Source organism: Scyliorhinus torazame, chromosome 9 (genome assembly GCF_047496885.1).
Source record: "Scyliorhinus torazame isolate Kashiwa2021f chromosome 9, sScyTor2.1, whole genome shotgun sequence".
Lineage (NCBI taxonomy): Eukaryota > Metazoa > Chordata > Chondrichthyes > Carcharhiniformes > Scyliorhinidae > Scyliorhinus > Scyliorhinus torazame.
In genome coordinates, this window is record NC_092715.1 from 117,155,500 (window position 1) to 117,182,468 (window position 26,969).

The window sequence follows — 26,969 nt, forward strand, 5'->3', positions numbered from 1 at the left end:
ACTGACAGGACCATGTGAACAGTGCTGATGGCAGTCCCCAGAGAGGACAAAAGATGTGAAAGGCCCTTGGTTTCTGTGGCCTTTCGCACCCGGTTTCCCTGGGTTTCTGTGGCGATGATTCATCTTTCATTCTCACTCCACAGTATAAATATTTCCCACTTTCTCTGTCTGTTAACTTTGACAAAGAGTCATCGGACTCGAAACGTTAGCTCTTTTCTCTCCCGACAGATGCTGTCAAACTTGCTGAGATTTTCCAGCATTTTCTCTTTCGTTACAAAGATTTACATGATCTTAACCCATGCAGGATTTTAACAAGGTTTTAATATTTCTTGAATAGTTTTGTAAGATTAAAAATAGTAGTGTGGAGGAACACTATTACTGTGAAGCAGTGGATGGAATACATAAACTTTCAGTAATGTTGAATATTACTAAAGCTTTAATGATCTTGATTATTGTAATGTGCAAATGACTAGTCCCATGCTGGTACAGACGAGTACACTACATTCTTCTTGGTTCACATAGAAAAATCTTTAATAGGACACAGAACTGTGTTCATTGATTAATAATAGCATTTCAAAGATTTGCTAACATTGCATTTCTGCTGCCTTGTTTTAATGAATTCTGACAAAATGTCATAGAGAAAGTGGAATTTCACAATGGAATTTCATAGGGGGTTGATTTTTTGTTAAATCTTTCCTCCTTCCTCTTCATCATCTCGTTGAAATCGTCTGCGGTTATTTTCTGTTTCTCTTGGAGTTGCAGCTCCCTTTTCTTTTCTTCATCTTCCATTTTTGCTTGTAGCTCTTTTCTCCACTGTCAGATGAAGAAAGACATTAAAATTGTAGCATTATTTAAATATGATGAAATGGAAAAATAAACAAATAGAAAGAAGTGCAAGTTTCGATTTTAAAAAAACCTTAATGAGAGAATAACATCTGAAAACATAGAATCACAGAATTTACAGTGCAGAAGGAGACCATTCGGCCCATCGAGTCTGGACCAGCCCTTTGGAAAGAGCACCCTACCCAAGCGCACACCTCCACCCTATCCCAGTACCCCCACCTAACCTTTTTGGACACGAAGAGCAATTTATGGCCAATCCACCTAACCTGCACATCTTTGGACTGTGGGAGGAAACCGGAGCACCCGGAGGAAACCCACGCAGACACAGGGGAAAGTGCAACTCCACACAGACAGTGACCCAAGCCGGGAATCGAACCTCGGGCCCTGGAGCTGTGAAGCAACAGTGCTAGCTACTGTGCCATTTTGAGAGATTTGTAGGAACTTGGAGTCAAATTGGGCAATCCAAGGGATAGTATAATATAAATAAAAAATAACACCCCATAGAAATGTGGACATTGGAATATTTAAATAGGAAAAAATCTGCCAACGGGCTGGATTCTCGGCTCCCCGTGGCAAATCCCGTTCGGCGACGGGGCAGAGAATCCCCGATGACGGCAAAATTGGGGGCGACGCCGCTTTTGCAATGCTCCGCCCCCTGAAAAGCAGCGTACTCAATTTTTGCGCTCCGGGTCCACAGGCTGAGTCCGCCATGAAGCACAGAGTGGCCGGTGCAGGCCGCCGGGCGCATGCGCGGCCATGGACCCGGAAATGCTCAGGGCCGTATTGGCAGCTAGAGCTGGGAGCTCTATGCTACCTCCCTGCTAGTCCCCAGCAAAACAGCGAATCGGTGGCTGTTTTGCGCCAGTTTTCCTGCCGGTGTGGGGGACTTAGTCTCCCAAAATGAGAATCCAGCCCCAGAAGTGTGAAACATAATATAACAGAAAGTCAAATTGTTCAAACAAAAAGTAAGAACAGATGTTTCTTATACATAATACACTCCTATGTGCCCACCCACACATATATTCTCTGGCACCAGTTCTTCCTCTATTAGTGAGACCAAACAGCAAGTGGAACACAACAACTACCTGGCATTGAATGGGCAGCGAGCATCCTGACCTGATACAAAAGGCATCACAACTATATCAAACAGGCTTGATGGATCAGATGGTCTTTTTCAGTCTGATTTTTTTGTGTTGAAAGATTTGTCCACCTTCAGGTTACTCATTTCAAAATCTCAAGAATCCATGAATTCTACATTGTGCTTAATCTTCACGTATGTTTCACAGTCAAAGTCCATTTTTGTGCCAGAATGGAACTCCCGTATTCTATTGAATGACACGTCCAAACCTTCTTACAGTATGCAAGAGCTGTGTTTAATGTACAGTAAGTTCTCATAATGAGTTATTAACCATAGCAAAACTAAAGAGTGTAAATCAGCGTTTTTCAAACTCGGGGTCGAAGACGGGTGCCGGAAGGTCGCGGAGCAATCGGTTGTGGGAAGAGGTCCCCAACAGCCGCAACCGACTTTTAAGAATGTTGTCCATTGACAGTCTCCGATTGATTGTGGCGTTTGAGGGGGCGGGTCAGTGCGAGGCTGGGCTGTGTGCTGGTCACCGTGCAGGAGTGGGTGGGGACAGGGACTGACGGGTGTACACGTGGGCGTGCGATGCTAACAGCAGTGGCCGCAGCTTGGAGCTCCGTTCTTGTGCTCATCCTCTGCACACTGCTCAGCTTGTCCACCTCCACCAATCGGCAGGATGCAACCTGCGACTCCGTGGTCAAGCTGTTCAACGGCTGGCACATCCGCTTGCACTCCCAGAACTGTGGTGATATGCCTATGGCTATATCATAGATGGATGGTATGCAACCTCCAACCAGCAGGTGGCGGTGCAGGCACACCATGCGGTCTCAAGACTAAGGTCATGTGACCAGTGATTCCCATGTAAGGAGAGAGACATCCGGCCATGATCAGAAGGTTGAGAGGGTAATAAGACATACAAGTGGTCGGTCATAGGTGCAGTTCCAGAGGAGTGACAAGCAGACTCCATGATAAAGTGCTCTGCAACAGATTGCTAGCTTACCACATGAGTCTCAATAAAGATGCTGGTTTGGACAAGTCGAAGTGTTTGGTGGATTCCTTCATAAGGCATAGAAGACCAAACACAACAACGATGTGAAGTACTGGTCGGGAAGTGCATCTGACAACAGTAACAGCTACTGGACAGTGAGAGACTTGACGGTGATGAATACCGGTCAAACGAGGCCAGTCAATACTTCATCTTGTCTAAAGTCAGTGGGCGTGATTCTCCGTTGCCCAACGCCGAGATCGTAATCGGCGATCGGGAGAAGAATCCCTTTTTCTGACCAAATCGGGGGAGGCGTCTGTTTTCACATGCTCCGACCCCTCCAAAACGGCATCATCCGTTGGGACGGCATCAGGAGGTCACCTGAAGGTCCTCCCCCGATGCTCCGCCACCAATGGGCCAAGTTCATGACGGCGCAGATCACTTGTGCTCTTAGTTTTTGTCAACCTTGCATGGCGGCTGCGGACGGGATCCAGCGCCGCCAGTCGGGAGGAGGGGCGGGGGGCAGCTGTGCCGCTGGAGTCCGGACAGGTATCGCGCTTCTGGAAAGTATGATCCCATCACTGGTGCAGATGCAGAAACAGAGCCAGAATCTACAGGAGGTGTCCGCAACTTTCCAGCACCTGAAGGTGTAGCTGAGGGCGCCCAACCGCCTTCAGGTGCAGGAGATGAAATATGTGGTACCCAGGCCAACACTGAATGGGCGATATCCACGGTGGAAGGCCTGGGAACAGATGTCAGAGCCATGGATCAAGGCGTCTAATGCTTGGGGCAATCTGTGCTCTCGATGGTTGAGGCTAGGGCAGGGGAGCCGAGTAACAGGCAGGCATGTACCGGGCCCACATGGACATTGCTGTGGCGCTCCAGAGCTTGGCCCAGTCACAAAGGGTCATGGCTGAGGGCATCGAGAACATTGCTGGGCGTTGACTGTCCTGGGCCAGTCACAGAGGGACTTGGCACAGTCCCAGAGGGACTTGACCGAGGAAGTGAAGGACATGATTCACACTGAGGGACGTGTCCCAGTCTCCGAGCTCCATGGTTGAGGGCATCGAGACTCTGGTTCAGACCAGAGCGGGCCTCCAGGGCTGGCAGCCTTTGGAGCTTACTCTGGCCTCACCTCCTTCCCATGGAGTAGCCAAGGGGCTATCGACCACCCCGATGAAGGAGGAAGTTTTGGGGCCCATGCTGGTGCCTCCCATAGGGGAGGTGCTGGGCCACTTCAGCTTCTGAATTCCCCCCCATCTGACACAGGTGCATTTGATGGCAGCGGACAAAACAGGAAGGCACTTTGCCACCTGTGTCAACCGAAAGTCAGCCAGACTCCACCAAAGGCATCTCGGGTCAGCGGATGTGAATCACAGCAGGCCACCTCCACCCCTTTTGAGCTGTTTGGGGATAACCTAGACGGAGCGTTAGAACATGGAAAATTAAAAAGTTAGAAACCAGTTAAGTTGGCATGGGTTAGAATTAGGGGTCAGGGCACATCAATGTATATAGTCACCATTAAACACTTTTTCACCAACATTCCTCAATCCTCTACCTGAAGGGTGTTAGGGATTGAATGAACTGGGTTGAGATGTTAGAGAGCACTTCCTGGGCAGAGGCACCTGTGCACTTAATATGTAACAAATACCAAATATGTTTTTGTCTGTAGCAAACATCAAGAAAAAAATATATGCTCTCAGGTTAAAACATACGCAAAGCATGGAGGGACTTGACCACATTCTGACTTGACCACATTCTTTGGGAGAGCAGATCCACACCGAGTCAGACAGAAACAGCCTGTTAAGTAGGAACATCTGTATCATCAGCCCCCAGACTATCCTCATGAATATATCCAATGGGACCTGCTACTGACAAAGTTAAGGACAATGGGACCAGCCACTGACAAGATTAAGATAAGGGGAAGTAGATATGCAAAGAAACAAGGACTGGAGACATGGGGTATGATAACATCAGAAAGTCATGAATAAACCTTCAACTGCAGATTAAACCACCCCACCCTGCCTGTTAACAAATGATTGGGTCATGGCCAGCCATGCTGGGCTGTTACTTATCTGAAGAAATGTATAAATTATGAGGTTTCCTTTTGTTCTGTGGAGAGAGCTCGGGGTTAGCCGGAGACTCATTCCCACTGGCAATAAACCGTTTTGACTTTTGGAACAGACCTGAGTGCCGAGTGATTCTATTCATCAACGCTAACAGGGTGTAGAGGCTGTACTGGGTGGGGGGGGGGGGGGGGGAGGGTTGTGGTGGAGTGTGTGGGTGATGGAGGATGACATGGGGCAGGTTCCCCCAGGGCACTTGAACGTTCCATCTGGGGTCACCCTCAGAGACATGGCAGGGAACAGGACGAGGTATGAGGCCGCCTTTTATGACAGCTTACCCAGTGAGTGACTCATCCCCATGCACCATTTCCATAACTGCTCCGCCACCCCACCTCCGCAAAGGATATATGGGCCCGTGAGATCGAATGGCCAGCACACATGGGCGGACAGTGGAATGCGATCCTGAAGGCAGGAGTCAGACTTTTTCAAATGATGAGGAGCACCAGAGCTCATCTCACAGCGAATGATCATTATCCTCCATCCCGTGGACAAGACCTGTTGATACTGCTTGCCCCAGGCCAACACCCTGTGGTGATGCTGGTAGGATCCTCGGAGGGGGAATGGTGAGTTGGGGTGGTGGGATGGAATGAGGTGAGGAAGGACAGGGAAGATCCTGAGGGGGACACCCCAAATCCACGGAGCTGTCACCAAGTCACTTGCTGCTACCCCCCCACCCCCCGGGCCCAGGCAGCCACTCCCCCAGAAAGCGTGACAATTTTGAAGACTTTTAAAAACTTGGCATACCTTCTGTCTCTTTTAAATCGCGCCGTGTGATTTCCGCCTGAGAGGGGCGTGGCATCACAGAAGGGTGGTGCAACTGTGTCCAACCTGCCAAGTAGATTTAAATGCATATAAATGCTGGTTTTGCATGTCCCGCCAGCACAGAAAGGAAAGGGAGAAAGATAGAGAAAACTCAAGCTACTGGGTTTTATTTTCTAAAAATGCAAAGTAGTTTTAAGGCATTTTGGTTGAAGGGTATCTCTCAGGCTGAAAAACTCGGAGGACAGCCATGTATTTTCAGAATGGACATCCAGAGTAAATGGAAATTCAGGCAAAAACATGAATGAATGGCCAATTGTATCTTTAAAACCAATGGTTAAAAAAAAATTCTGATTGGTGAATACTTATCTTTTCTTGCTGTCCAGTAATAAAGGAACTTTGCAGATGTAGACTAATAGGGAGAGGAAGAATCAAAGGCAACTGACAGATCCAATAAACACAGATGGAGCAGAGATGGTCATACCAGCCAGTGTTGAGTTTACATGATTGGTGGTATTGACTAGTAAAGCTACACCTCTGCAGGGCTGGTGCAATCTCTCTTGACTCTTCCGACTTTGGGTAACATCTGAAATGAATCAATATTAGACGTACTGATTCACTTGACTCCCTGGCTCTATACCTTTGGCAAAGTCCAGTAAGAAGTCTTACAACACCAGGTTAAAGTCCAACAGGTTTGTTTCGATGTCACTAGCTTTCGGAGCGCTGCTCCTTCCTCAGGTGAATGAAGAGGTATGTTCCAGAAACATATATATAGACAGATTCAAAGATGCCAGACAATGCTTGGAATGCGAGCATTAGCAGGTGATTAAATCTTTACAGATCCAGAGATGGGGTAATCCCAGGTTAAAGAGGTGTGAATTATGTCAAGCCAGGACAGTTGGTATGATTTTGCAGGCCAGATGGTGGGGGATGAATGTAATGCGACATGAATCCCAGGTCCCGGTTGAGGCCGCACTCATGTGTGCGGAACTTGGCTATAATCTTCTGCTCGGCGATTCTGCGTTGTCACGCGTCCTGAAGGCCGCCTTGGAGAACGCTTACCCGGAGATCAGAGGCTGAATGCCCTTGATTGCTGAAGTGTTCCCCGACTGGAAGGGAACATTCCTGCCTGGTGATTTTGGCAAAGTCATCTCTGTAGAATCAGTAACCAAAGCTGCAACTCATTTAATGGGCCTTGGCAGAAAACTGAAGACAAAAATGTCAAAGAACAACATGTTGTGTTCAAAGAAAGGCACATCGAGTGCTGATACAGGCCATCTATCAATGAAGATATAACTGCATTTGGAACCACATTTGATGTCAGGGAATGCCAGGAGGCTTCCACATCTCTCAATTGTTTTTCACCACAGAAAAGACACTCTCAGACTGTTAACAGCATAGTAAAATAAAAGTATAGGTGGTTATCAGCATGGCAATGAAAGAAAGATCAGTTCACTGTCCATTTAAATGAAAAATTAACTGAAGATTCTGAAGGGTGCATTGATGTAGTCCTATAAAAGGAAGGTAATATAAGTAATAATCCAAAGTTACAGATTCTAAAACATCTTTTAAGAAATGTTGAGCCTTGTATTTGTTCATTTGCTTCACCTCTGCAGTTTTAGAGGATGCTGCTGATGGCCCACCCCCACCGCAGGTTTCCTGACAGCGTGGGGCAGATTCAATGAGAAATCCCATTGACAGGGGTGGGACAATAAGATCGTGCTGCCAGCCAATGGCAGGCCATCTCCTGCCACGGGAGGCCAGAGAATCTCACCCATGGTCTTACAGGAATAACATGATGACAATCAGCACAACTGACTTCATGTAGTTTGTCCAACAGAAAATAAGTTCAGTTCAAAACTAAACCCAAATAAAATAATCAGCTCCTAGAGTCATAAAGAACATGAATATAACTTATAATTATCCTCAACTAGATTTATTGGTGAAAATAAATTACCTGATCTTCCACTATTCTCCTCAGATTGAAGTTTGTACGAGAATTGAAATCAGGTAGTGATTCACGATCGGTTTGTGCTAACATTATTTCTTGCCTGAAAGGAAACATCATAGTTACATTAACAATTTACTTTCAGAAGAGCAAAAGAAAACTAACACTCAGAGAAGGCAAAATATTCAATATTATAAGAATAGGTACAATGTTTTGGCTGCAAACAAAGCTTTAGGAGATGATAAATAGAAAGTTTAGAACACAAAGGAGGGTTGATCTTACTTTCACTATTTAATATGTGTAATTGGATGTTACTGTGCTTTTTGCCATCACTTTAGAATGGATATCACTGCAAGAATAGCTATCTGTAAGTTAAGGTCACTCTGATTCATTCTTCACATCACTAAAATGCTTTGTTTGAAATGATTAGTCCTAATACACACAGCCAGCTGGATGGTCCAGAAAATACAGTTATGGTTGAAGTGGCTTTAAGTTACCAAGGTTTAGATGTACGTACCCAGTGCTAAGATTTATGCATTTTAATGGACTAATAGACATACTTAATGATCAAATGCAGAATTAACATGCCACTATGAAAATTAAAATGTATCTTGCACTAATCAACTAAGCAGATGTATATAACTTATCCTATTCATATGAATGGAAAATATCCTCATAACATAATCTTTTCAAGTGTGAAGACCAAAATTAATTTCCTTCTCCATTTAGCCCACATAGATATTTTAGTTAGTCCCTTGAAATGTAAAGATTCGTCAAAGACTACTTGAAAATATAACTGTGCCTCACTCTAGTAGTGTCTCTTTTCTTGTTGAACTAGACATACCGCTGCAGAAAATGTTTCTTTTTTTTTAAATGTGTTCATTCAAATTTTCCAACAAAATTTTTAACAAACCCCCCCCCCCCATAACAAAAAGAAAGAAACGCAAACACAACAGTCAAAAATTATACAAAACTTTTACATTGGGTTTCATCGTATACAGTAACCCCCCCATATGACATTCAAAGATACCCGTAGGGAAGCCCCCCCCACCCACCCGAATTCCCCCCCAAAACAACCCCCCCCCACCCTTGGGTTGCTGCTGCTGCTCACCTCCTCCTAACGCTCCACGAGATAGTCTAAGAACGGTTGCCACCGCCTGAAGAACCCCTGCACAGACCCTCGTAAGGCAAACTTTATCCTCTCCATCTTAATGAACCCTGCCATGTCATTTATCCAGGCTTCCACACTGGGGGGCTTCGCATCCTTCCATAATAGCAAGCTCCTTTGCCGGGCTACCAGGGACGCAAAGGCCAGGATACCGGTCTCTTTCGCCTCCTGCACTCCCGGCTCGTCCGTTACCGCAAATAGTGCCAACCCCCAACTCGGCTTGACCTGGACTTTCACCACCTTGGACATAGACCTTGTGAAACCCCTCCAAAACCCATCCAATGCCGGGCACGACCAGAACATGTGGACGTGATTCGCCGGGCTTCCCGAGCACCTCCCACATCTATCCTCCACCCCAAAGAACCTACTCAACCTCACCCCTGTCGTATGCGCTCTGTGAATAACCTTGAATTGTATTAGGCTGAGCCTGGCGCAAGAGGAGGAAGAATTAACCCTACTCAGGGCATCAGCCCACAGACCCTCATCTATCTCCTCCCCAAGCTCCTCCTCCCACTTGCCCTTTAACTCCTCTACCGTGGCCTCCTCCTCTTCTTTCAGCTCCTGGAAGATCGCCGAAACCCTGCCTTCTCCAACCCATACACCGGAAATCACCCTGTCCTGAGTCCCCTGTGCCGGGAGCAGCGGGAATTCCCTCACCTGCCGCCTCACAAACGCCCTCACTTGCATATACCTGAAAGCATTTCCCGGGGGTAACCCAAACTTCTCCTCCAGCGCCCCCAGGCTCGCAAACGTCCCATCTATAAACAGGTCCCCCATTCTTCGAATCCCTGCCCAATGCCAGCTCCGAAATCCCCCATCCATTTTTCCCGGGACGAACCGATGGTTCTCCCGAATCGGGGACCAAACCGAGGCTCCCACCTCGCCCTTGTGTCGTCTCCACTGCCCCCAGATCTTCAACGTCGCCGCCACCACTGCACTCGTGGTGTACCTTGTCAGCGAGTGCGGCAGCGGTGGCGTTGCCAGTGCCCTCAGGCTCGTGCCCACACAGGACGCCACCTCCAACCTCTTCCACGCCGCCTCCTCTCCCTCTATTACCCACTTACGGATCAACGCCACATTGGCTGCCCAATAATAGTCGCACAAATACGGCAGAGCCAGCCCTCCCTGTCCCTACTACGCTCCAGAAACACCCTCTTTACCCTCGGGGTTTTATTTGCCCACACAAAACCCATGATACTCCTACCTATCCGTTTAAAAAAGGCCTTGGGAATCAGAATGGGAAGGCACTGGAACACAAAGAGAAACCTCGGGAGGACCATCATTTTAACCGACTGCACCCTGCCCGCTAGCGAGAGTGGCAGCACATCCCATCTTTTGAAATCCTCCTCCACCTGCTCCTCCAACCGCGTCAAATTGAGTTTGTGCAGGGCCTCCCAACTCCCAGCCACCTGGATCCCTAAGTACCGAAAGCTCCTTTCCGCCCTCTTTAACGGCAGGTCGTCTATCCCCCTTCCCTGGTCCCCTGGATGCACCCCAAAGAGCTCACTTTTCCCTACATTAAGCTTATACCCCGAGAAGTTCCCAAACTCCCTTAAGATCCGCATGACCTCCGCCATCCCCTCCACTGGATCTGCCACATACAGCAACAGGTCGTCCGCATACAGCGACACCCGGTGTTCCTCTCCCCCTCGGACCAGTGGTCAACAGGTCGAACTCCGTCTGGAGGCTCCGCCGCTCCCCGAGTAGTCCCTCCTCGGGGGGCCTCTACATATCTCCTGTCCACCCTTAAGATCTCCCCCACCAACCTCTCCCTGCTCTCTCTCTTCTCCCTGTGGGCCCTAATGGAGATTAACTCTCCCCTGACCACCGCCTTCAGGAACTCCCAGACTACCCCCACCTGCACTTCCCCGTTGTCGTTGGCCTCCAAATATCTTTCAATGTACCCCCGCACCCGCCCGCACACCTCCTCATCGCCAGTAATCCCACATCAAGACGCCACAGCGGGCGCTGGTCCCTCTCCTCTCCTAACTCCAGCTCCACCCAGTGCTGGGCGTGGTCCGAGATGGCTATGGCCAAATACTCCGTTCCCTCCACTTTCGGGATTAGCGCCCTACTCAAAATTAAAAAATCTATCCGTGGACGTGGGAAAAGAATGAAAATTCCCTGGCCTGGGGCCTGACAAACCTCCATGGATCCACTCCCCCCATCTGGTCCATAAACCCCCTAAGCACCTTGGCCGCAGCCGGCCTCTTACCCGTCCTGGACCTAGACCGGTCCAGTGCTGGGTCCAGCACCGTGTTGAAGACCCCCCCATTATCAAGCTTCCTACCTCCAGGTCCGGAATCCGACCCAGCATGCGTTTCATAAATCCGGCATCATCCCAGTTCGGGGCATTTACGTTTACCAATACCACCCGTACCCCCTGCAACCTACCGCTCACCATCACATATCGACCTCCATTATCCACTACAATATTCATTGCCTCAAACGACACCCGCTTCCCCACCAGTATTGCAACCCCTCTGTTCTTCGCATCCAGCCCCAAATGGAATACCTGTCCTACCCATCCCTTTCTCAGCCTAACCTGATCTGCCACCTTCAAATGTGTCTCCTGGAGCATAACCACGTCTGCCTTCAGTCCCTTTAAGTGTGCAAACACCCGGGCCCTCTTGACCGGCCCGTTCAGGCCCCTCACATTCCAAGTTATCAGCCGGATTGGGGGGCTGCTCCCCCCCCCCACCACCTGCCGCCGACTAGCCATCTTCTTTTCTAGGCCAGTCACGTGCCCGCGCCTCCCGCACCCTCCAGTCCCCCAGACGGCGGACCCACGCCCCGACCACCTCTCCTACTTCCAGCTCCCCTTTGGCCAATGCAGCAGCAACCCTGTTCCCCCCTCTCTCCCCCCCCCCTCCCCCGCTAGTTCCACATCTAGCCCTTTTGCTCCCCCCATAACACTCCCGTAAGTCAGCTGACTGCTGCTGACCCCGGCCTCTCCCGCCATTCCATCGACCCACTCCAATGTGAGAATCCCCCCTCCCTGGCAGTCAGTGTGCGCTCCTCTCCAGCACCGCCCTCCCCCCCCCGGCCCCCACCCCCGTCCTTCCCTAGCGCGGGAAAAAGCCCGCGCTTTCCTGAGCCGGCCCCGCCCCCTCTGGCGCAGCTCCTTTTGCGGTCTTACCCCAATTCCCCATCCCCGGGCCTCCACTCCCCCTCTTCCTTCGTGGGGGTCTGCCCCTCCAATGCCGATGCCCACACTCTCCCACAGTCTCCCCATCCAATTCCTTCACCCATCCCCATCCAGCACCCAAACCAGAGGAGCATTCTCTAAACGTAATGAACACTATATACACAGTAAACATCCCCCCACAACAAACCCTCAATTTGAGTCCAACCTTTCAGTCCGTATAAAACTCCATGCTTCATCAGGCATTTCGAAATAGTGGTGCCGATCCTGGAACGGGACCCACAATCGCGCTGGCTGCAGCATACCGAACTTCACCCCCTTTCGATGGAGCACTGCCTTAGCCCGATTAAAACCCGCTCTCTTCTTAGCCACCTCTGCACTCCAGTCCTGATGGGATTCGGATCTCCGTGTTCTCCCAGCTGCTGCTACACTCTTTCTTGGCCCATCTCAGGACATACTCTCTGTCCATGAAGCGGTGAAACCTCACCACTACAGCCCTTTGGCGGCTCGTTGGCCTTGGGTCTCCTTGCTAGGACCCGGTGAGCCCCATCTAGCTCCAGTGGCCTCGGGAAGGCTCCCGCGCCCATCAGCGAATTGAGCATCGTGCTCACATATGCCCCAGCATCGGGCCCCTCCACTCCTTCGGGGAGACCCAGAATCCGAAGATTCTTCCTCCTCGACCTATTCTCCGGGTCCTCAAATTTTTCCTGCCACCTCTTGTGCAGCGCCTCGTGCGCCTCCACCTTCACCGGCAGACCCAAGATCTCGTCCTCGTTCTCCAAGGCTTTTTGCCGCACCTCCCGGATCGCCGCCCCTTGGGCCTTCTGGGTCTCTACTAGCTTCTCAATCGCCGCCTTCATTGGTGCCAGCATTTCGGTTTTCAGCTCCTCAAAGCAGCGTCTCAGAAACCCCTGCTGCTCCTGCGACCACTGCGCCCATGCTGCTTGGTCTCCACCCGCCGCCATCTTGTTTTTTCTCCCTCTCTCTTTTCGCTGCTCCAAGATCACTTTTTTAACCGCTCCACTCCTGGTCCAATCCATATAATGTCAGGGGCACCTTTCTGTCACCTTCACACACTGGAAGCCGTCGAACAATTGCCGTTGGGGCCCCTCTAGGGAGCCCAAAAGTCCGTTCCCGGCGGGAGCTGCCGAATGTGCGACCTACCTAGGCATAGCTGCAACCGGAAGTCCAGAAAATGTTTCTGAACACACTCTAGGAACTCTTGCCCCTCTCTGCCCCTTCCTATCCCAGTCTATATTTGGGTAATTAAAGCCCCCCATCATAGCTACACTACCATTTTTGCATATTTCTGTAATTTCCCTGAAAATCTGTTCCTCTACATATATCCCACGAGTTGGTAGCCTGTAGACTGCACCAAACAATATGACTGCACCTTTTCTGTTTCTTAGTGCCAGCCAAGTTAATTATGTTCTAAACCTCTTTGGAACATTATCTTTCTGCAACACTGCAATGCTCTCCTTAATCAGTACCACCATCCTCCACTTTTCTTTGGGTAGGTCAGGGGGGTGTAGAGGGGTCAGAGATCGGGGTGCTGCGGGTCATGTGCTCTTGGGACATTCCTTTCTGTGTGGAGGTGTAGTCGGGTGGGGTGAGGGGAGACCTATGGGGGGGGGGGGGGGGGAGCGGTCTGGGCATTTACAATAGTTACCCAGAAGTTAGAAGAGGTTTTAATTTTTGAACTTTTTCGGAATAAGTATTGTAACCCTGGCAGAACCATCCGAAGTTTGCAAATGAAATCATATTTTCGATGGTTCCCAGGACAGGGTAATTGTCCAGAGGAAGTTACATTTCTGGCCAATTGCTGTGCAAACCTTTACCTGTAAAGATCAGAGTGAGATTCCCCATTGTTTCTTTGGTGTACCACCAAATCTGACGCTGCGGTGTTCGGAGGGCATGGCTCTGTATTTCTATAACTATTGATGAACATCTATTTATTTTAACTTGTTTACCATTGCTTCGTTAATGCCATAGTATATATGTGTATATATATATATATGTGTATATATATATATATATATATATATATATATGTGTATATGTACATAGTATATAAGCCTCAGCTTTGCTCAATGTTGTATTGGATTGGATTTGTTTATTGTCACGTGTACCAAGGTATAGTGAAAATTATTGTTCTGCATACAGTCAGACAGATCACTCCATACATGAAAGAAAAACACAGGGCAAACATAAATACACAATGTAAATACACAGACACAAGCATCGGGTGAGGCACACAGGAGTGTAGTACTAATCAGTAGAGAGGATGTGTGAAGAGATCAGATCAGTCCATAAGAAGGTCATTTAGGAGTCTGGTAACAGCAGGGAAGAAGCTGTTTTTGAGTCTGTTCATGCGTATTCTCAGACTTTTGTATCTCCTGCCCAATGGAAGAAGTTGGAAGAGTGAATAAGCCGGGTGGGAGGGGTCTTTGATTATGCTGCCCGCTTTCCCAAGGGAGGTGTAGACAGAGTCATTAGATGGGAGGAGGGTTTGTGTTCACGACTCTCTGTAGTTTCTTATGATCATGGGCATAGCAGTTGCCATACCAGGCTGTGATTCAGCCAGATAGGATGCTTTCTATGGTGCATCAATAAAAGTTGGTAAGAGTCAATGTGGACATGCCGAATTTCCTTAGTTTCCTGAGAAAATATAGGCGCTGTTGTGCTTTCTTGGTCATAGCACGAGGTGGGTGGACCAGGACAGATTGTTGGTGATGTGCACACCAGCCCAGCTCCAGATAAACAACTCCCATGACTATGGGTGGCACGGTGGCACAGTGGTTAGCACAGCTGCCTCACAACGTCAGGCACCCGGGTTAAATTCTGGCCTTGGGTGACTGTGTGGAGTTTGAACATTCTCCCATGTCTGCGTGAGTTTCCTCCAGGTGCTCTGGTTTCCTCCCACATTCTAAAGATGTACTGGTTAAGTGGATTGACCATGATAAATTGCCCCTTAGTGTCCAAAAGGTTAGGTCGAGTTATAGGGATAGGGTGAGGGTGTGGGCCTAGATACGGTGCTCCTTTGGAGGGTTGGTGCAAACTTGATGGGCCAAAGTGCATCCTCCTGGACTGTAGGGATTCTATGACTTCTATGATTCAATGACCATCAATTTTCCTTAGCCAGCAATATATTCAATGTAGATTTCTGTGATCTCCAATGCCTCTTTCCGCATTGCCCATTTCGCTGTTCTAGCTGCTTTGTCTTCCCTGACCTGGTTATATTATGTAGAATTCAGTCATGTTCCTCCCCTTTGCCCCCATCATGTTTCAAATCCTATTGACCATTTTTCACAGAAAGGATATGAAAAATCTTTTGAGTGTTTTAAAAATAATCATAATGTATTCACGGGAGCTAAAAAAAACATGGGGAACTGGTACTGTCAATCTCTCCCCGTACCTCCAATGTCTAACAATCACTTTACACCATCACTGCTTATATAAAACAATAGATCTATCCTTTTAAGAAAAAAATAATTTTGTAGTTGAATTATTATGGCTGGAAAATAAGAACAAATGCAGTTCCGATTAATTGAATACAATGTTAAATTTGTTCTTACCTGAGCGAAAGGCGTGCCGGTTTTTTTTCTACCTTCAACTGTTTCTGAAGTGGAGACCTGGAATGAATGGGTCGTTGCGGCTGCATCCGAGGCAAAGCGATATAAGGAACCACAGGAGGCAGGCAAAGCTGAGACAAAATGTTTGCTATTCGCCAACCCAGAGAGTGAATTGCCACTGAGCTCTTGAGAGATGATGATGTCTTGGAGCTTGTATTAATGAAAGGATTTATTGGGCCGTTTAATTCCGCCTAGGAAAATGTTTAAAAAGTGGAAAAATCAAGTGCAGCATGGATAAGCAATATTTATTCATTGGCTATGTGTGATTAATAACGCATAACATGCTTGCAATGATTATTTATTTTCTCCACATCGTCCACAGCCGCACCATCAAGTTTGTGATGGACGAGGTAAATTACCTTGGAAATCCAATACTACGGGTGTCCTCAATTCCTGTTTATTGGGTCACTTAGTTGCTCGCCATGGAGACTCACTGACTACACATTACATTATTTAAAGAGCATACACAAAAGTCACCCTTGCAGTTGCCTATCTCCAGCTATCTGTGTGAGCTGCTCCATTTCAGGAGCATATGCATGATGGTGAGTCACAAGGGCATATGCAAGTGTTTTGACCACTTTGCTAGAACATATATTTGTGCACATTATTTCTAACTGAATATGTGTTTCAGTCACGAGTGCATTTCTAAAAGCTGTACACTTGTCCAGTATTTAGTGCAGCAAATCATTGATAAAATATCTTGGCACAAAATTCCAGTGGAAACACAGACAGATCATGAATCAGAGGGACTGTAAAACAGAGCAGGTTCTGTGCTGTATGATTCTAAAGTACACTACTTTTGTATGACGGCTCAGTGCTACTACTCGGAGTTAGAAGGTTCTGATTTCAAGCTGACTCCATAATTTCCATGCACACACACATGTGCTGATAGAACATATGAACAACTGAGTGGCCCAGATATCAGCACTAAATCAATTACGTCAGAATACCCCATTCAACTGACAAGTTGAAAAGTCACTAAGTTTAAACAGGTTCTGTTGTGAGCAGACATATTCAGAAGACAAATATTTTGTTGACAAATGTTAACTAAACAAATGCAAACTACTGTCACTGCTGAAAATCTGAAATATTAAACAGAAAATGCTGGTCAGACAACATTTGTGGACTTCTCTTGTTTTGTCTCTTTTCCTGTAAGTGTGAGATTGTGGTCTCCTCTTCATGCCCCCTAGCCAAAATAGCATTCCAAACACCAAATCAACGTCGCGAACTGTATGTTCTACTGGAGATCCTGGTCAAAATTCCACTGTAGAGCAGTTCAACATCAGTTACAACAGCCAAAGCAACAAAACTAGCAGACCAGCTTGTAAAATGAACATACTCGTGATCTACTTGGAAGCAGTTTATAATCCCTTTAAATAACTCAGGAAATAGCATTCTTTTTACTTGCCCCACCCATAATTTGTGAGCGTATTACAGAACTTGCAAACAACATTCTAAATGTATTTACCAGATACACATAAGCTGTTACTCTGTAAAAACTGGAAAACACCAACCAAAATATTTTTTAAAAGATAGCGTCTGGGCCGAGATGCAGGTATAACACTCTGTAACTTGTGTCCACATAGGACCATAGAAAGTTACGGCACTGAAAAAGGCCATTTGATCAGTCAATGGCCATGAGCCAAAAAATAAAAACTAGCTGCGCATTTCAGCACCCAATCCGCAGCCTTTAGGTACAGATCCAGGTACCTTTTAAATTAGTTGAAAGTTTCTGCCTCCACCACTAAACCAGGCAGTGAATTCCAAACACCTACTGGTGGAGAAGTGTTTTTTTCTCATATCGCCTCTAATCCTTCTACCATTCATTTTAAATCTGTGTCTATTGGTAATTGACCTCTCTACTGAGGGAAATAGGGCATTCCTGACTACCCTATCTACGACACTCAGAATCTTGTACACCTCATTCAGGTCACCCTCAGAATCCTCCAGTCCAAGGAAAATAACCCCAGTTTATCCAATCTCTCCTCATAGCTGCAATTTTCAAGCCTTGGCAACATTCTTATAAATCTCCTTTGTACTATCTCCAGGGCAATTATGTCTTTCCTGTTTTGTGGCAATCAGAACTGGACACAAAATTCCAGCTGTGGCCTAACCAGCGTTTTATACAGTTCCATCGTCACATCCCTGCTTTTATATTTTATACCTTGCCCGATAAAGGAAAGCATGCTTTCTTTACTAACTTATCCACCTGTCCTGCCACCTTCAGGGACTTGTGGACATACATTCCAATGTCTCTCACTTCCCCTACTCCTCCCAATATCCTTCCATTTGTTGATGATTCCCTTGCTTTGTTTACTCTTGCCGAATACCTCACACTTCTCTGGATTGAATCTCATCTGCCACTTTGCCATTCACTCAATCAAACCATTGATATCATTCTGGAATCGACAGTTATCCTCTTCATGATAAACTACAGGGTCAATTTATGTGTCATCTGCAAATTCCCTAATCATGCCACCCACATTTAAGTCCAAATTATTAGTATATACAACAAACAGCAAGGGGTCCAACACTGAGCCCTGTGGAACACCACTAAAAACCATTTTCCATTTGTAAAAACGGTAGCACAGTGGTTAGCACTGTTACTTCACATCACCGGGATCCCAGGTTCGATTCCCGGCTTGGGTCACTGTCTGTGCGGAGTCTGCATTTTCTCCTGTGTCTGCATGGATTTCCTCCAGGTGCTCCGGTTTCCTCCCACAAGTCCCGAAAGACATGCTGTTAGGTAATTTGGACATTCTGAATTCTCCCTCTGTGTACCCGAACAGGTGCTGGAATGTGGCAACTAGGGGCTTTTCATAGTAACTTCATTGCAGTGTGTGGTAGTCACCACTGATGTATATATTAGGTGCTTTGTGTTAAGGCCCTGTACTACAGGTATGGGGGTAGTTCCCTGCCTGCTGGTTCCGCCCAGTAGGCGGAGTATATATATGTGTGCTCCTCGTACAGCAGCCATTTCGCCAGCTGCTGTAGGAGGCCACACATCTTAGTGTAATAAAGCCTTGATTGCATCCAACTCTCGTCTTTGTGTAATTGATCGTGCATCAATTTATTACACTAAAGTTTTCAGAAGATGGACCTCCGCATCAAGCCAGATCGCCTGCAGCTGGATCCGCAATCAGGCAACGCCAAAAAGGACTTTGAACATTGGCTAGCCTGTTTCGAAGCTTACATCAGGTCTGCACCAGACCCAATTCCGGAAGCTCAGAAGATTCAGATCATCTACACGCAGCTGAGCTCCAACGTCTTTCCACTTATCCAGGACGCGCCGACCTACGAAGATGTCATGGCGCTACTGAAGGAAAACTACGCTCAGCGGACTTACACACTCCAAGCCAGACACACCCTCTCCACTCGTAGTCAACTTCCTGGTGAGTCAGTGGAAGATTTCTGGCATGCTCTAATTCCCTTAGTCAGAGACTGTGACTGTCAGGCGTCACGGCCACGGAACACTCAAACTTGCTCATGAGAGTGGAGATGCGGCGTTGGACTGGGGTGAGCAAAGTAAGAAGTCTTACAACACCAAGTTAAAGTCCAACAGGTTTGTTTCAAACACTAGCTTTTGGAGCACTGCTCCTTCCTCAGGAAGGAAGGAGCAGTGCTCTGAAAGCTAGTGTTTGAAACAACCTGTTGGACTTTAACCTGGTGTTGTAAGACTTTTTACTTTGCTCATGAAAGACGCTTTTGTTACGGGGATAGGGTCGGATTACATCCGCCAGCGCCTCTTAGAAGGGGCCACGCTCGATCCCGCGGCAACCAAAAAGTTAGCGTTCTCGCTGACGGTTGCTTCGCGCAACATCCAGGCCTGCACCCCCGGCCCACCCCTCCTACGCATCGTGGACTCCGCAGACGGCCGCCCCATCGGGGACCCCACTCAGCCAACCCCACGCCTGTGCCGCGCGGCAGCCAACCAACCCCGGGGACCCCAAATGTTACTTCTGTGGGCAGCCAAAACACCCCCGACAACACTGCCTGGCCGGAGCGCCCTTTGCAAGGCTTGTGGCAAGAAGGGACACTTCGCTGCTGTATGCCAGGCCCGCGCAGTTGCCGCTATTGTTCCGACCCCCCCTAACCCCGCGTACGGCCAGTGAGCGCCGCCATCTTCCCCTCCCCGGACCACGTGCGACCCGTGGGCGCCGCCATCTTGTTCGATCCCTACCACATGCGGCCCGTGGGCGTTGCCATCTTGTCCTTCCCAGGGTCATCAGGCGCCGCAATCTTGTTTCCCCCACGCCACGTGCGGCCCGTGGGCGCCGCCATCGTACCAGGGCCTATGCCTCCTGGGCACCCCATCGTCTGCCACCATCGACGACCAGCCGCATCTCGCCTAGGTCACGATTGACCAGTCCCGCCCATGCAACCTAGCAACGACCTCTACCAACGTGAAAATCGATGGGCATGAGATCTCCTGCCTGCTGGACTCCGGGAGCACCGAGAGCTTCATCCATCCCAATATGGTAAGGCGCTGCTCCCTCGCGGTACACCCCACCAACCAGAGAATCTCCCTGGCCTCCGGGTCCCACTCCATGGTGATCCGGGGGTACTGCATAGCCACTCTCACTGTCCAGGGAGTGGAGTTCAGCGGCTTCCGCCTCTACGTCCTCCCCAGCCTCTGCGCTGCCTTGCTACTCGGTCTGGACTTCCAGTGCAATCTCCAGAGCCTAACATTGAAATTCGGCGGACCCCTACAACCCCTTACTGTGTTCGGCCTCGCGACCCTAAAGGTCGACCCACCTTCCCTATTTGCAAACTTAACCCAGATTGCAAACCCGTTGCCACCAGGAGCAGACGGTACAGGGCCCAGGACAGGACCTTCATCAGGTCCGAAGTCCAGCGACTGCTTCGGGAAGGCCAGCAACAGCCCCTGGAGAGCCCAAGTGGTAGTTGTGAAAACTGGGGAGAAACACAGAATGGTCGTGGACTACAGTCAGACCATCAATAGGTACATTCAGCTCAACGCGTACCCTCTCCCCCCCATATCTGATATGGTCAATCAGATTGCACAGTACTGGGTCTTCTCAACAATTGACCTGAAATCCGCCTACCACCAGCTCCCCATCCGTAAGGCACTGCCTTCGAGGCAGATGGCCGCCTTTACCACTTTCTTAGGGTTCCTTTGGCGTCACCAATGGGGTCTCGGTTTTCCAATGGGAAATGGACCGAATGGTTGACCGGTATGGGCTGCGGGCCACTTTCCCGTACCTAGACAATGTCACCATCTGCGGCCACGATCAGCAGGACCATGACGTCAACCTTGCCAAATTTCTCCACACCGCCACTCTCCTCAACCTAACTTATAACAAGGAGAAGTGCGTGGTCAGCACGAACCGCTTAGCCATCCTCGGCTATGTGGTCCAGAACGGAGTTCTGGGGCCCGATCCCGACCGCATGTGCCCCCTCATGGAACTCCCTCTCCCCTACTGCCCCAAGGCCCTCAAACGTTTGCCTGGGGTTCTTTTCTTACTACGCCCAGCGGGTCCCAAATTATGCGGACAAGGCCCGCCCACTCATTCAATCCACTCTTTTTCCCCTAACGGCCGAGGTTCACCAGGCCTTCAACTGTATTAAGGCTGACATCGCCAAGGCCGCGATGCATGCAGTCGACGACACGTTACCATTTCAAGTCGAGAGCAACGTCTCCGCCACCCTCAACCAGGCAGGCAGGCCTGTGGCATTCTTTTCAAGAACCCTTCATGCCTCCGAAATCCAGCATTCCTCCGTTGAAAAGGAGGCCCAAGCCATCGTTGAAGCTGTGCGGCATTGGAGGCATTACCTGGCCAGCAAGAGATTCACTCTCCTCACTGACCAACGGTCGGTAGCCTTCATGTTTACCAACACACAGCGGGGCAAGATCAAGAACGATAAAACCTTGAGGTGGAGGATCGAGCTTTCCACCTACAGCTAAGAGATTTTGTATCGCCCCGGTAAGCTCCCCGATGCCCTATCCCGAGGTACATGTGCTAGCGCACAGGTGGACCAACTCGGGACTCTGCACGACAACATTTGTCACCTGGGAGTCACATGTTTGTACCACTTCATCAAGGCCCGTAATCTGTCCTACTCCGTCGAAGTCAGGAATCACCAGAGACTGCCAGGTCTGTGCAGAGTGCAAACCGCACTTCTACCAGCCGGACCGTGCGCACCTGGTGAAGGCCTCCAAACCCTTTGAACACCTCAGCGTGGACTTCAAAGGGCCCCTCCCCTCTACCGACCGTAACACGTACTTCCTCAGTGTGGTCGATGAATATTCCAGATTCGCCTTCACCATCCCATGCCCCAACATGACGTCTGCCACTGTCATCAAAGCCCTCAACACCATCGAGGCTTTATTACACTAAGATGTATGGCCTCCTACAGCAGCTGGCGAAATGGCTGCTGTACGAGGAGCACACATCTTAGTGTAATAAAGCCTCGATTGCATCCAACTCTCGTCTTTGTGTAGTTGATCGTGCATCACAGTGTTAATGTAACCCTACTTGTGACAATAAAGATTATTAAAAATTAAAACATTATGTTTCCTGTTGCTGGGCCAATTTTGGATCCAACTGGCCACATTCCCCTGTACCCTATGGGCTTTCATTTTACTGACCAGCCTGCCATGCAAGACTTTGTCAAATGCTTTACTAAAATCCATATAAACAACATACACTTCACCCTCCTCATCAATCCTCCTTGTTTCCTCAAAAAATGTGATCACGTTTATAAGACAAGACCTTCCCCAAACAAACCATGTCATCTCTGATTAATCATTATTCTCTAAGTAACAGTTTATCCGGTCTCTTGAAATTGATTCTAATAATTTGCCCACCACTGACAACAGACTTACTGGCCTATAATTATTTGGCCTATCACTCGCGCCCTTTATAAATAGTGGTACAACATTCGCAGACCTCCAATCCTGTTCTTCGGTGTATCTAGTGAGGGTTGGAAAATGATCCTCAGGGCATCCACTATGTCCTCCCTGACTTCCTTTAACAGCCTCGGATAAAATGCATCTGGCCCTGGTGATTTATCCACCTTCAAGCATATCAGTTCTTCCTCTCCGTGATTATTATATTGAATATTTTGCACTCCTCTTTAACTAGAATATCTGCCTCAAACCGAAAAAAAAAGAGGGAGAGAGACAGTACTTAAGGAGAGAACCAGACCTGTGACAGACACTCTTCGGAGTGTGGATTTAAGAAGGCAGCTGATTGGTGAGTACGTCTTCATGAATGTTTTTATTTTATTAAAGTAATTTAATATTTAACAGAGGGTTAGTCATGACGGTTGGTGGGGCTTGGTGTTCCGCCCGCAACATGTGGTCAATCATGAATGCTGACAACATCCTTGACAATTACATCTGCAGGAAGTGTATCGAGCTCCACTTGCTGACTGAACAAATGGATAGGTTTGAGCAGCAACTGGAGGTAATAAGAAGCAACCAAATGGCGGAAAGCGTTATAGAGGCGTGGTCACATCCAAGGTACAGGAAGATAGATGGGTGACCGCTAGACAGGGCAGGCAGCCAGTGCAGGAGTCTCCTGTGGCTGTTCCCCTCTTCAACAAGTATGCCCTTTTGAATACTGATGAGGCGGATGGCCCATCAGGTGACAGCAGCAGCAGTAGCCATGACGGGCCCTGCTGTACAGAAGAGGGGGGGAAAAGCATAATAGAGCAATACCAATTAGGGATTCGATAGTCAGGGGCACAGACAGGCACTGCTGTTGTCGCAAAAGAGTCTCCAGGATGGTGTGTTGCCTTCCTGGTGCCAGGGTCATGGATCTCTCCAAGCGGGTATAGGACATGCCGAAAAGGCAAACAGGCAGATGTCATTGTCCACATTGGTACAAATGACATAGGAAGAAAGAGCAGCAAGGTCCTGCAAAGACATTACAGGGAGTTAGGTAGTCAGCTAAAAAGCAGGACCTCCAGTGTAATAGTCATTTCAGGATTATTTCCCGTGCCGTGTGCTAGTGAGGCTAGGAACGGAGGGATACTACAGTTGAACACGTGGATAAAGAACTGGTGTAGGGGGGAGGGCTTCCGATATGTGGATCATTTGTATGCCTTCCAGTGAAGATGGGACCTATACAAGCAGGACAGGTTGCACCTAAACTAGAGGGGCACCAATATCCTGGCCGGGAGGTTTACTAATGTGGTTCGGGAGGGTTTAAACTTGTATGGCAGGGTGGTGGGAACCAGAGCAGCAGACCAGCAAGTGTAGAGACTGGGGAAGGGCTTGAGACTAAGACAAATATAGCTAAGATGGAGAGCAGGCAGAGGGAAGTCACTGATCTCAGTGGGTCTGGAGTGCATCTGCTTCAATGCAAGAAGTATAACAGGTAAGACGGATGAACTTAGAGCTTGGATCAATGTAGGGAATTATGATATTGATGCTATTACGGAGACATGGTTAAAGGAGGGGCAGAACTGACAGGTTAACATTCCGGGATAACTGTTTTGACGATACTGAGGGGGTAGCAGTAATGGTGGGTGAGTTGCATTACTGGTTAGGGAACATATCACAGCTGTGATGAGGGTGGATAGCTTGGAGGGATCCTGCAGTGAGGCACTATGGCTAGAGCTCACGAATAGGAAGGGTGCAATCACAATGTTGGGGTTGTACTATAGGCCTCCCAACAGCCAGCGGATACAGAGGAACATATATGTAGTCAGATTCTGGAAAGATGTGAAACTAGCAAGATTGTTGTGGTGGGTCATTTTAATTTCCTCCATATTGACTGGGATTCCCTTAGTGCCAGAGGTCAGATGGAGAGCAATTTGTTAGTTGTGTCCAAGAGGTTTTTTTGAAATAGTATGTTGATAGATCAACCAGGGCGCGGACCTTACAGGACCAAGTATTGGGGAATGAGCCTGACAAGGTGACCAAAGTTTCAGAAAGGGAACATTTTGGGAATAGTGATCATAATTCCATAAGTTATCGAATACTGATGGATAAGGACAAAAGTAGTCCTTGAGGAGGGTGCTAAATTGGGGGAAAGGTAACTACAACAGAATTGACAACAACTGGAGAATGTGGATTGGGAGCAGCTGTTTGAGGGTAAATCCACATTCGATATGCGCGAGTCTTTTAGAAATCAGTTAATTAGAGTGCAGGACAGGCATGTCCCTGTGAAAATGAAAGACAGAAATGGCAGGTTTAGGGAACCATGGATGACAGGGGAAACTTTGAGACTAGTCAAAAAGAAAAAGGAAGCATACATAAGGTCTAGGCAACTAAAAACAGACAAAGCTTTTGAAGAACATAGGGAAAGTAGGAATAAACTCAAACGGGGAGTTGGGAGGGCCCGTACCAGCCTCCCCGAACAGGCGCTGGAATGTGGCGACTAGGGGCTTTTCACAGTAACTTCATTGAAGCCTGCTTGTGACAATAAGCGATTATTCTTATTAAAAGTGGCCATGAAATGTCATTGGCAAGTAGAGGCAAAGAAATCCCAAGGCTTTTGATACATGTATAAGGAGCAAGTGGGAAGCTAGGGAAAGAGTAGGCTCTCTCAAGGACAAAGGAGGGAAGTTATGCATGGAGTCAGAGGAAGTGGGTGAAGAATAAAGGGATTGAGGGTTATGGTGTTCGGGCCGGAAAGTGGAGCTGAGTCCACAAAAGATCAGCCATGATCTCATTGAATGGTGGAGCAGGCTCGAGGGGCCAGATGGCCTACTCCTGCTCCTAGTTCTTATGTTCTTAATGAGTACTTTGCATCGGTATTCACCAAGGAGATGAACATGACAGATGTTGAGGTTAGGGATGGGTGTGTGAATACTCTAGGACATGTCAGCTTAATAAAGGAGGAAGTGTTGGATATCTTAAAATGCATTAAGGTAGACAATTCTACTGGGCCGGATGGGATATATCTCAGGTTTCTGTGGGAGGCAAGAGATCATATAGCTGGGGCCTTAACAGATATCTCTGCATCATCTTTCACCACAAACGAGGTTCCAGAAGGCTGGAAAATAGCAAATGTTATCCCTTTGATTAAGAAGGTAAGCAGGAATAATCCAGGTAATTATAGGCCGGTGAGACTGACGTCAGTGGTGGGAAGCTGTTGGGAGAAGAAAATGAGTAAATCTGTAAAGACTTAATCACCTGCTAATGCTTGCATTCCAAGCATTGTCTGGCATCTTTGAATCTGTCTATATATATGTTTCTGGAACATACCTCTTCATTCACCTGAGGAAGGAGCAGCGCTCCGAAAGCTAGTGACATCGAAACAAACCTGTTGGACTTTAACCTGGTGTTGTAAGACTTCTTACTGGACTTGTTAATGATAGACAACATGGTCTTGTGCAGCGAAGGTCATGTATTACCACCTGGATAGAGTTTTTTGAGGGGGTGACAAAATTAATTGATGAGGGAAAGGCTGTGGCTGTTATCTACATGGACTATAGTAAGGCTTTTGACAAGGTCTCTCATGGAAGACTAGTACAAAAGGTAAAGCTGCATGGAATTTGTGGTGTGCTAGCTAGATGGATAAAGAACTGGCTAGGCAACAGGAGACAGAGAGTAACAGTGGAAGGGAGTTTTTCAGAATGGAGATCTGTAACTCATGGTGTTCCACAGGGGTCAGTGCTAGGACCACTGTTGTTTGTAATATATATATATAAATGATCTGGAGGAAAATGTAGATGGTCTGATTAGCAAGTTTTCAGATGACACTAAGATAGGTGGAGTTTGAGATAGTGAAGGGGATTGTCAGAGAATACAGCAGAATATAGATAGTTGGAGAGTTGGGCAGAGAAGTGGCAGATGGAGTTCAATCCCGACAAATGTGAGGCGATGCATTTCAGAAGATCAAAGTCAGGTGTGAATTATACAGTAAATGGCAGAACCCTTAGGAGCATTGACATACAGAGGGATCTGGGCATTCAGGTCCATAGTTCCACGAAAGGGCAATGCAGGTGGATAAGGAGGCAAAGAAGGCATGCGGCATGCTTGCCTTCATCGGTCGGGGCATCGAGTACAGGAGTTGGCAGGTCATGTTACACTTTATGTAACTTTAGTTAGGCCACATTTGGAATATTGCGTGCAGTTCTGGTTGCCACACTACCAGAAGGACATGGATGTTTTGGAGAGAGTGCAAAGACGGTTTACCAGGATGTGCCTTATCTGGAGGGAGTTGCTATGAGGAGAGGTTGAATAAACTCGGATTGTTTTTGTTGGAAAGACAGAGGCTGAGGGGAGACCTGATTGAGGTCTACAAAGTTCTGAGCGATATAGAAAGGGTGAATAGTCAGAAGCTTTTTCATAGGGTGGAACACTC

At 48.0% G+C, this 26,969-nt stretch overlaps 1 protein-coding gene across 6 annotated transcripts in view; it reads right to left on the reverse strand.

The window, feature by feature from the left end:
* Positions 1-503: 503 nt before the first annotated feature.
* The window catches only part of tmem232 (transmembrane protein 232), a 237,188-nt gene continuing 210,722 nt past the window's right edge, over positions 504-26,969 (reverse strand). For 5 of the 6 annotated variants that reach the window (XM_072516415.1, XM_072516414.1, XM_072516416.1 and 2 more), the window contains exons 12-14: positions 15,631-15,878; positions 7,752-7,845; positions 504-813 (exon numbers count right to left, since the gene is read on the reverse strand). In XM_072516415.1, the coding sequence (XP_072372516.1) occupies positions 652-813; positions 7,752-7,845; positions 15,631-15,878 (504 nt within the window). In that variant the 3' untranslated portion in view covers positions 504-651. Of the gene's footprint in view, positions 814-5,779; positions 5,864-7,751; positions 7,846-15,630; positions 15,879-26,969 lie in introns of all 6 variants that reach the window. The other variant, XR_011949087.1, reaches the window with a different exon arrangement.